The 11575-nt window shown below is 36.7% G+C and overlaps 1 protein-coding gene across 4 annotated transcripts; it reads left to right on the top strand.

Moving 5' to 3' along the window:
* Positions 1-3604: 3604 nt before the first annotated feature.
* Positions 3605-8221, top strand: LOC137715381 (zinc finger CCCH domain-containing protein 55-like). 4 transcript variants are annotated; one of them, XM_068454686.1, is made up of 8 exons: positions 3605-4757; positions 4973-5149; positions 6164-6343; positions 6432-6529; positions 6708-6968; positions 7069-7231; positions 7419-7606; positions 7719-8221. In XM_068454686.1, exons 1-7 carry the CDS (start codon positions 3751-3753, stop codon positions 7603-7605), a joined length of 2073 nt encoding a protein of 690 aa, XP_068310787.1. In that variant the 5' UTR covers positions 3605-3750; the 3' UTR covers position 7606; positions 7719-8221. The 4 variants fall into 4 exon arrangements, with proteins under 4 accessions (XP_068310787.1, XP_068310789.1, XP_068310786.1 ...); XM_068454688.1 differs by having other exon boundaries at positions 7409-7606; XM_068454685.1 differs by having other exon boundaries at positions 6161-6343.
* Positions 8222-11575: the final 3354 nt, after the last annotated feature.

Below are 11575 nucleotides of genomic sequence, written 5' to 3'. Positions count from 1 at the left end.
AGATGACTCCTTTAAAAAAGTTGTAAAGCTTGTTATTACGAGTGTTTATATATTCTTTTCTCATTTTTCACACTTCTACGTTGATCTTTATGAATTATTAATTTGCACTCAAACAATAAAACACTATTCATGAGGGTTTGGAGGGTTTTAAAAATCTTAATGACTATGTAACCATCTTTTAAGTGTAGAGAATGCAATCACAAGCGTTTATATTATTTTTTTTTCACATTTTCACACATTTTCATTAATTATTATATAATTTTTATTATGAGCATTGACATATTTTTCACACCAGAATTTAATTATTATGATTTTTTTAATGGGCTATAGTAATTTTAAATTGCTTTGGTATTTTTAATGTGCTTTGGAATTTTTTATGGATGGCTATTTTATTAAGGTTTTTTGGTAGTTTAAAATTATCAAACTAACTTTTTTCTTATCAGGTTGAAACGGGTTATTCACAGGCAAAACTATTAAGAACCTGTTAACGTGTGACCTGATAACAATCTGATTAGTTAACATGTTGACCCAAACTCCATTATCTTCGTGTTATTTCGGGTTGTGTTAACATGTCATGTAAGAAATTTTCAGGTCTACATAATATTGTATATGCAAAATCAACATCATAATATTGCATATCCAAAATCAAAATAAGTCAACTTCGTTAGAACTTCTGTCAAAATAAGTCATGTGTCACGCATATGAGGCTTAATCGAAGGGTAAATATGGCACGCTAAATGAAAAGAATTGTAGCAATGGTTCCTCAATTTTAACCCACTTGGAGAAATGGTCCCTCAACTTTAACCCAATTGGAGAAATGGTCCCTCAACTTTAACCCAATTGGAGAAATAGTCCATGAACTTTAACCCAATTGTAGCAAGGGTCCCTTAACTTTAACCCAATTGTAGCAATGATCCTTCCAATATAGTCATTTTGATGGAATTTTGATAAAGTTGACGAAAGGACCATAGCTGTAGGTTTTGATGAGTTAAGGGACCAATAGTCATGAATTTTTTATTAAGGGACCATCGCTCCAATTGGGTTAAAGTTGAGGGACCATTGCTACAATTTTCTTATACATATAAAGCAATATATAAAATATAGATAAATTGGGGGTTCATGCAACATGGTGAATGTTTTCATGTTATTAAGGCTTATAAAATATCGATTCTGTGTTTTAGAAGAACTTTTAATTGGATGACGAAGAAAGTCTTTGAATGCTAGTTGTAGAAGAACCTCCTCCAAGAACCTTTATTTCCTTAAAGCAGTAGCAAGAACGTGTTGATAACGTGTTGTAGGCCTATTTTACTGAGTGTAAAGAGAGGGAGAAGGATCAGTGGCAAATAAAGAGAGATAGAGAATCTGGTGATTCTGTATTAATGATTTCCTATCCATTGTGCATTTATTTATAGTCATAAGAAAAGAAGAATCCTTACCTTTCAAGTAATAGATTACAACTAAAACTATCTAAAAGATACTATTGAATCCCATAAGTATTTATAGAATCACTCCTAACTAATTTTAGGACTGCATCAATGTAAATTTTTCCAATATATAAGGGGTTGATTTAGGCCAATATACAATAAAATCTCTAGATGGAGTTAAAGTAAAATCTCCATATGGTCTAGTAGTATTCCCATTCACTTGTAAGTGAGAGGTTTTAGGTTCGATTCTTGTTAAGAGTGAATTTGAACCACATTATTGCTAGCCTTTTCTGAGGCTAAGCTGACCCCCTCCCCATTAGGCCATCTCCAACCAAAGGAGGACCAAAGAGCCATGTTTAGCCCTATAACCCTGCAATAAATTATTTTTTAATGAATAGTATCATGCCATATTTTATATCATCTCCAACCGAGGGGGCCAAAAGGTCATAGGCCAAAACATAGCCTTTTGACAAAAAACTGGTCTCCAACTAAAATAGCCCCCTCAATAATTTATTATTTTAATTGAATTCATATGGTTAATTGAATTAAACTACCATATTAAAATAAGGTTTTCAGACATATTTTGAGTGTCACTTGTCGCTAAATTAATAAGCCTCTGGATTTCTTATCTTTATATAATGAAAAGGATGTGAAAAATTGGTAAAGAATTGAAATAAAATGAGGTAAGATAGTATGGAATGATGAAAAGGATGTGAGAAATGGGGTAGAAATGACCTAGGTATTTATAGGAAAAAAAATTTCGTCTAAAAAAAAGTTAAATCCAACAATAACTTGACGTCAGTATGATGTCAGGTAGTATGTATTTGGGCTGGGGCTATAGGGTTGGTTAGCTGGCTGCTCTTGGCCAGCCCTTTGGCTGGTTCTCCAATATTTGGTCGGGTAGGGCCCACGAGCCATTTGGCCTAGCCCTCGGTTGGAGATGGTTTTCATGTCAAAACGGGCTATTTTTTGGCATATAACCCTTTAGGTGGGTCGGTTGGAGTTGACCTTACTGTAGATAATATCGTATGTTAAAAAAAATTGCTATAATGATTTTATAGGTGGCATTACATATGACAAACAATAAGTCAGGGTTCAGAAGTGCAGCAAAATTGTAACTTGTTGTTTGGATGTGCTTTTAAAATGACTAAAAGCGCTTTTAGAAAAATGTTTTCGAATTCCAAAAGCACTTTAAGTGTTTTATGCAAGAAACACCAGTTATGTGCTTTTTTCAGGAAGCACTTTAAGTGTTTTTTGAGGATTTACTTGCATATTTACTAAAAATTGGTTCTAAAAATATTTTCACTAAAAACGCTTTCAATTATTTTAAAAGCACATTCAAACGAATTTTTATACAAAGAAACTTTAACATTCTCTCAGAATATTTTAAGCTATTTTGATTTATACGAGTAACGACTCCTACGGATTCGGGTGTAAAAAGTACCTTACTTTGACATTGGGATAATTTTTGTCTGTAAATCTACACAACGTTGAAACTCAAGATAATATTAACGAATGCAAAAATGATTCTTTTTCTTCATCGGAAAAAAGGAATAAATGCAATAATTTGTAAAGAAATTGTCAATAAAGATAAAAGAAAATTCAAGAAACAGTTGAAGTGAACTGGATAATCATATGATTTTTTTTTAAAGAATAATCATATGATTTTTTTTTAAAGAATAATCATATGATTCATAATCCACGATTACCCCACCAGACGAAAAATATAGATTAAGAATATTTAATTCCTATTTAAATTAGCCTCGAAATTATCACTCTGCAGGGTTTCGCACCGTAATTGATTTTTATATTCAAAATTTGAATTTTTGGATAAAAAGTTGAGGACTTTTTTCAAAATAATTTTAATCCTTAAAACAGATATAAAAAAACCCTGGATGCGTGGGACAACGTTGGAAGTAGGGTTATGATGAAGTGTCTGTGTATGACTTTTTATAGCCAATGATATCTGTTTTAAGAAGCGAATGTTAATAATAATATGATTTAAATTTTTTTTAATAAAAATTAAAAATTAATTATAATTTTAAAAATTATATTTTAATATCTTATTTACAAATAAAGAGAAATACTGGTAATTCACAGCCGTGGTTGCGTTGTATTTGACAATTAACTTTGAAGTAAGTAGATCTGAAATCTACCACTCCTTCCGGTCTTCCCTCAAAGGATAGATTCCAGAGGGATGAGAGAGAAAGACAGACAGAGAGACAGGTAGGAGAGAGAGGCTTTTCACAGTCTACTGAAATACACTTCAAACCCTACTCAAAAACCAATTTTCTCACTCCTTCTCCGGTCTGATAGAGAAAACTTGATGGGTTCCTATGAACTTACAAATGTACTCTTTTCGAAGATCAAAACCTTAGACCCAGAAAATGCCATCAAAATCATGGGTTATCTTCTCATTCAAGATCTTGCCGAGAAGGATTTGATTCGCTTGGCGTATGGTCCCGAGAGCCTTTTGCACTCGCTGATTCTGAGGGCTAAAATCCAGTTGGGACTTTCTTCAAACACTTCGTCCGCATCTTCCACTCCTTCCTCTCCTTCACCCCTAAATCCCATAGCCAGACCAACCAACGCCAACCCATTTTCTCAGTCCTCTCCTAGAACCCCAAACGGCTTTGACTTTGGGAACAACTCTTCTTCTCCCTCTTCGAATTCCTGGCCGCTTTCTGGCTTCCCAAACAACTCCATTAACCCAAAGGCAAGCCCTTTACTCTCTCATGACAATATCCGGGCCGGGTCCTTCTCCGTTCCAGTACATTCGCACCAGTTCAGTAAGGATGGTGGTGGTGGGGGCGGTGGTGATGGGTGGCCAGGAAGTGACCTCATCGACGAGCATCAACTCAGCGAGTACCTCTCCTTTCTCAACGAGTCCTCTTACTCTTCGAGGCCGGGCGATTTCATTAATCCCAGGCTCGAATTGGGTCCGGGGGTTCCTGATTGGGTTCATTCGGTTAACAATGGCGACACCCATTTCCACAAAAGGAGCTATTCGGCCAGCGATGCTTGTCTCGGGTCCGAGGACCCTGCTTTGGGAGTTGGGTTCAAGCCGTGTCTTTACTTTGCTAGAGGGTTTTGCAAGAATGGTAGCAATTGCAAGTTTGTGCATGGCGGTTTTGCTGATTCCCTGGACGCTCCTGGTGCTATTGTGGGGTCTCCCAGTAATCTTACTGGTTTCGAACAGCAGGAGGAGATGTTGCGGTTGAAAGTTGAGCAACAGAGATTGGCTGCTGCCTCTCAGTTCATGGCTGGAGGGTCGCCTTCTTCGTACAACAAGTACATGAATTTCCTATTGCAACAGCAGAATGACCCTCAGAGGTAAATTGGAAGTCGCCGATTTTGCTATTTTCTGTTGCTTTGTTATTTATTTAGAGTATGTTGAAAACAACCCATTTCGCTCTGTATAGATTGATGTCTTTTGTGTGGAAGTGTTGTTGACTGCAAGTGCATTCTTGGTTTGGTTTGGTTACTGGTTCTGTCTCTTTTTTTGGTTCAACATTTTTGTTTCCTCGGTGGAATCTGTTGCATTGTAGATTTGCGGCCATGATGATGGGGGAAGAACTTTTCAAGTTTGGGCGGTGTCGACCTGATAGAAACGAACTTCTGGCAATGGCTTCTGTTGAAAAGGCGAACTCAGCTTCAAGACAGATCTACTTGACATTCCCAGCTGAGAGCACTTTTAGAGATGAAGATGTTTCAGAATACTTCAGGTAGAATTATACATCCTATTACTTCCTTATTATTTGTTAGTTGGACCAAGTCTTCGAAGCTGTTGTTATGCCTGAGTATTGGCAAAATAGGAATTGGTTTCTTTCGAATCGATCATTCCTTAGCACTTCGGTCAACTATAATGGCATTCTAGTGTATGCATTTCATCTTGTGGCATGACAATCTATATGTTTTCTTAAGTTAGTATGAGAAGGCAATTTGGGCTTTTGGGCATTGTTTGACTTGAATACATTGTCAACAGTTTACTTTTGAACCGTACCCAACACTTGCATTAGGGCATGCAATGTTGGCTTCAAATGTTACAATTGACCTATATTATGCTAATGCAGCATATGCACTGCCTTGAATTATTACTGAGGGATTCTTCTTTTACAGGATGAAGTCGAATAAACTGAAGATGTTCAGTTAGTGCTCTGCTGTGAACATGAGTCTCGTGTCATACACCATTTGACAAAACGATTTATCTGATCAACCATACTTTTGTCTTTGTATGACTCCCACTTTGTGATTTTGCAATGGCAATGATGAATTGTTGTTTGTGAATCTGTCAAATAACTTTTCTAACTGGTTATTGCTTGGTATGTCATGGTACGACTTAGTGAAAGAAATTTTTTTCTGGAAAATAAGAAGAAAGGTTCTTGACATGGGGAGAGAGAGAGAGAGAGAGAGAATATGGAAGTGATAAAAATTGAGCATGAATTCAATCATGAAAATTGAATGACCTTGGAGGTCCCAATGCATGGTTATTGGAGATGTTCTACAGGATGATGTCAAGTGTCAATATCACAATGTAAAACAAATTCAGAGGTCTTCTGGGATCTTGAGTGGCTGGCCAAATGTGTGTTGGCCCTCATGTTTGGTTCTACTTTAACAAAGAGAAAGGATTTCTATGTATTATTACAAGATAAGAGATTTTCATGTGATTGTTAGTATATTGTTCAAACGCTTACTGTTCTGGAATTCTTATGGACTTGTTCGTTGTTCTACTTTAGCAGCAAGTTCGGGCCAGTTCAAGATGTCCGGATCCCATATCAGCAGAAGCGAATGTTTGGGTTCGTAACATTTGTCTTCCCAGAAACTGTCAGGCTTATATTGTCCAAAGGCAATCCTCATTTTATATGTGATTCACGTGTGCTCGTCAAGCCCTACAAGGAGAAGGGAAAAATCCTGGATAAGTATGTGCATTATTCCTCTGTTACGTTTTAATCTAAGGCATATTGTTATTTCACTTGCATTGATGCCTCAATTGTTGATTGTCTGCAGGAGGCAACAACAACAACAGCATTTGGAGAGGGGAGAATTTTCATCATGTTTGAGCCCTGGTAGTCTTGATTCCAGAGATGCATATGATCTCCCACTTGGTTAGTAAAACAAGAATGGATACTTTGTGCCATAAACACTATTGTAAAAAGAAAGAAGGGATGACTGAATGTTGACAAATGTCTTAGCATTTTGCCGAATATGCAAGAGAGAATCTCTATTCTCGTTGATATTTTTTTTTTCGTTTTATATTTTACCTGAATGCTTGTTTTCTATTAGGGGGAAGAATGTTCTACAGTACACAGGATGTGTTATTGAGAAGAAAGTTGGAGGAGCAGGCTGAACTGCAGCAAGCAATTGAACTCCAAGGCAGAAGACTTATGAGTCTGCAGCTCCCGGACTGGAAGAATGAACGCTTAACCCATCATCACCGCAGTCTATCTGTTGGTGCTCATGGTCCTCTGTTGAGCCCTCATTCCCATGCTCAGATCAATCAAAATATCCTTCCATTTGACAGCATGGAACAAGAAGTTGCAGAAGGTTTTCTTATTATCACTTACCATTAATTTGTACTGTGTATATGTTTAAATTTTGTGATGTATAATCGTTGTTCCGACTACTGAATTCCATGTTATCGCAGGCCACAGTGACATTCCAGCTGACTTAATCTCTGTGACTGGTGCAATTGCTGAGCAGCAGTCCCAGAAGGAAGATAATTTAGCTTTCATTCACAACAATGGCAATGGGAATGGCAAAGAAAAGGAGCTATTCTCCAACCTGGATGCTCCTAATCTTCATAAAAGGTAAGGAGCTTTGTTTTCGTATCAAGTAAATATTGACTACAGCTATAACAACGTGACCTAATTTATTTGTTTATTGATTTAAGTTTCTTCTATTGTAAAATATCAGGTTCTTCTGCATATTGCATTTAATATATTTATCTTCTTTTTTATGTTCTTGTGGTTGTGATGAGAGAGCAGTGCAGAGCAGGTCCTGCCTGATAGCCTCTTTGCTCGTACAAAATCTGCCGGAGATCATCATCTATCTGAGTTGTCAACCGCTGTGCCCGAAGTTAATGATACTGCCATTACTACTGAAAACAACACATTATCATCAGTCAATTCTGCTGGCTTCATTGCTTCTCATTGATAATGCTGATCGACTGTGCTACTGCTAGGGTAAGGACCATCCCTACTAATTTTGTTCTGTGTACATAACTTTGCTAAGGTCTGTAGCGGTGCGAAATCAAACAATCTACGTTTATGATTATGTTCCTCCTCCCTTGTGCAGGAAAGTAGAGAAGCATATAAAAGGAAGAGTAAATCCGCTAGAAGATGTATAGCTGCTGAATTATACCTACATCAAAGACTAAGAGTAGATCCATAGAGAAGGAAGATCTCAACGAGGTCTCGCTTGCCATCACCCCCGATACATACTGCTAACCGAAAAGAAAATACATATTTCATACGTAAGGACAGATGAAAATACGAACGACAGTGGGATTGATCGATCGATCTCTTTCGCTATTTTGTGTTTTCTGTAGTCTAGAGCAGAACAAGGATTGTAACTTGTATTTTACGTTGTTATGTACAGAACAACTTATCTTTCATCTTGCTATGTTTCCTAAGGTTAGGTTTTGAGTTTTCCAGAAAAATAAGAATCAGTAGTGGCTGTTTGTACATAAGATTATTTTCAATTCTTGGGTTAAAACTCAAAATTTTCAACCTAGAAAATTTAGGTTGTAACTTAGAAACAGTTTTTCTCGTCCAACCTTTTGGGTTAAATATTTAGCACGAAATTATTAAAAAATGAATTTATAATTATTTTTTTCTTAATTTTTTTTAATAAATTATGTAGACTATCGTAATTTAATTTTATGAACATTTTAACCTAAAATGTTTAGATTCCAATTAATATTGAAAAATCACTTAATTGACACTGTGAAACTTGTGAAGCACTACGAAAGAATATGAAACATATAAAATAATTTTCTTTAATTACTTTAGCTGTTGGATTTAAATTTGGACAGTTAGATATATATATTTTTTTACTGTTGGATTTGATTAAATTAGATATTAACCGTTAGATTTTATTAATTTATAAATATAAAACTATAAAAAATATACATATATGGTGGGTCAGCTCAACTAATCTTAGAAAAATCTTGGGCTAAATGTATCCCAAAAAAGAGTTTTGTGTTTTAATTCATATTTGGTCAAAAATTGGAGTAAGTTGGGATAAGTTTAGTTACTCTAACAATAGGTCTAAGTAGAAAGGGGATCGAATGGCTATTTTATGTTTTGTTGGGGTCATATGATTGTCTTGTAGCTGTCTGATGTTTTGGTTGCAGCAGCAGCATCACGTGATCACCGAATCAGGGGCAGGAAGGGGATTTTGTTGAAAGTTTTTGCTTTTAGGTAGGTGGTGTGCTTTGTCACATATTGTTTGTTGTATTTTACACGTGGGTGCAACTAGTAAAGTCGTCACATGGGTGCCGCTGACATTTACGTAAATGGGTATACATCAGAGTTATTTATCACACTCCTTTCACTTTCACTCTTAATGGAAATGTTTGTTGTTTCTCATCAATCCTTGTGTTTTTTGCTCCATGTGCTTGCTGACTGTTCGATGGTGTAGGATTGTAGGATTCTCTTCTTTTCCGTTCTCCTCCCCTTCTGTCCCTTCCTCTCTGTTTTTTTTTTCTATACAAATAAGAGAAGGCAACATGAAATGTTAATGTGATTTAATCGTGAGGATTCAAATATAGAAGGGAATTGGAGGAGACAAAATCTAGGTTCTTTTTTAGTAGGTTACTCAAAAAGCCCTTTAACTTAATTAAATTTTTTTTTAAAAACAATAGAACAGCCTAGCCTGTTTTGGATCCATGATTTTCTAGGGTCGGAGTAAAGTTGATCCGAATACAGTTAGCTCAGAAGTCCGGTCGTGGACTTACTAGCTTAGGGCAGAGCTGTATCAAATAGAGTAGCGATGCCACCATCACTCTACTATGGGGCAATTGGCGGAGTTCTAGCGACTCCGCTAGATGACCATGCTTATTTCGCAAGACACGTAATCTGATCCGGATATAGACACAATCAGATTCTTTAAGTCTGGGAGTTTATAAAATCTAGAAATTGGTGTGTGCCGCAAGTGATCATAACTCCTAATGGGATGCAATATCTAATCCTAGATGTCCTCTAGGATTTTCCAGGCTTAGAAAGAGGATTTTAACCTAAAAATTTCTCTCTCCCCTTTGATAACTCCCAACAGAATCATTGGGGCTCTCTATCTTGCTACTTCAAGAGCAATTCAAAGACATGGAAGGACAAGAAAAGTATTCTCCAGTCAAATTCAATCGAATTTTATGAACTTTAGAATCGTACTCATTCATGGATGTAAGGGTTTCAATCAAGGTTTACTTCATGCAATATCATCTTTAATAATTAAACTATCCATAGAGTGAGCCAAAGAGCCATGGAATCATCGTCAAGGAGGTACTTCCGTTTGTAATGCTTTGGGTATAAGTTTTCGAATGAAGATCATGTTGGAGATTTATTCAGCTCTTCCATGCCATTGTTGGCTTTAATGATTCTCAGTTTCTTGATAATCACATGGAGATTCACGTCTTGTACCTACATAAAGTAGTTTCAGTAAAAAACGTCCAAATTAGTGAAATCGAACTTGTGACGGTTCGTCAATCTACTAAATAGAGGGATCAAGATTGTGATTGGTGTTATAGGAAATAAAACATCCATAAGCATTAAAGTTAGAACATTCAAGTTCTAAGACACTATTTACATGAAAAACGTCAGGTTTTTATAGGTGTATTTATGAAAGCTTCGGGTTTCAAGGGCACTAAATTAAAAAATATAGGTTCGAGTTTAGTATGAACTTCCAATTCATAAAAAGAGGTACCTGTAAGAACACATAATACAATATGCAACTATAGTGTAGTGAATTTGGGTTCTTTAGGAACTCAAGTGCGAATGGCTTTAGGACTACAAAAGGATGTCAACGATTCAAAGAAAAATAATCAAATTTTGAATCGTTAATTTCCAAAACCTGGGCTTAGGGCCATTACTTTTGGATTTTTGTTAAATTAATAGACTGCTAGTCACTTAAATTAATTTAATAGATCCGAGATCATTCGGGGTCGAACATGGAAGAAAAATAACGATGCTCAGTTAATATTAGTTTTAGATCGCTTTGGGCCAAACGATTATAAAATAGACTAAAATAGGGTTTAGCCGTAGGCAGTCCAACATAGTTGGGCGTGGGTGGAAGCAAAAACGGGTTAAAAATGTTTGGGCCTTGAGAAACTTGGTAGCCCAGCAAAGAATTGCTGGATGCTGGCCAATATAGTGGGCCCTGTAGCAAAGGGTGCAGGCTTGGGCTTGGGGCAGGCTGCACGGGGCAGGGGCAGCCTATGCAAGCAGGCAAACTGCAGTTGCTGCAGGGAATTGGGTCGAGGGGGATCAGGCCCAAGAAACAAAAGAAAAAGCGTGGGCCGAAGCAAGGGACAAGGCCCAACCTGTGCTGGGCACCGCCTCGGGATTTGCAGAACGACGGTGATGGTGGCTGCACGATGCATGGGGTTGATTAATCGAGTCTAAACCGCTGTACCGATCTCGGATTCAACCGAGAGAGGTGTATGCGATGATGAATTGCAAACTGGGTCCTTGAATCCGTCATGTTTTGTCGGGATTTGCTCGGGAAATCGTCTGAACGAGTTTCTATCACAGCCACGACCTAAATAACGGTTGGCCGCGGCTCCAACTGGGGCTGCTAACGTGGCTTGGCTCATCAAAACAGCGCGGCTTCAGGCCAAGGCTCAGCCCCTTGTTTTTTTTTTTTTTCGATTTTAAGGTTTTCAAACCTTAATTTTTGCCTCTATGTGCTTGTTTTTCTTTGACTGACAAATTACACCTAGCGACTTTATAAATTGCGTATGCATGAACATATATATATATATATATATATATATATATATATATATATTTTCATAGAATATATTCAATATACAATATATATAGGAAGATAATTATAAATGCAGATGGTTCATACATCATAAAAAATATTTTCATCCATTATAGTCATTGAAAATTTCAAACTTGGATTTTTGGGGAACTTAATTGGGAAAAACTGAA

This window comes from Pyrus communis, chromosome 14, assembly GCF_963583255.1.
Source record: "Pyrus communis chromosome 14, drPyrComm1.1, whole genome shotgun sequence".
Taxonomy (NCBI): domain Eukaryota; kingdom Viridiplantae; phylum Streptophyta; class Magnoliopsida; order Rosales; family Rosaceae; genus Pyrus; species Pyrus communis.
This window is presented reverse-complemented; position numbering and strand designations above follow the sequence as displayed.

Bases quoted from the DNA above. Each gene is read 5' to 3' on its own strand.
- LOC137715381 (XM_068454685.1), top strand. From the start codon at position 3,751: ATGGGTTCCTATGAACTTACAAATGTACTCTTTTCGAAGATCAAAACC. The intron at 4,758-4,972 runs GTAAATTGGAAG...GTTGCATTGTAG, and splicing joins CAGCAGAATGACCCTCAGAG to ATTTGCGGCCATGATGATGG. The intron at 6,344-6,431 runs GTATGTGCATTA...GATTGTCTGCAG, and splicing joins AAGGGAAAAATCCTGGATAA to GAGGCAACAACAACAACAGC.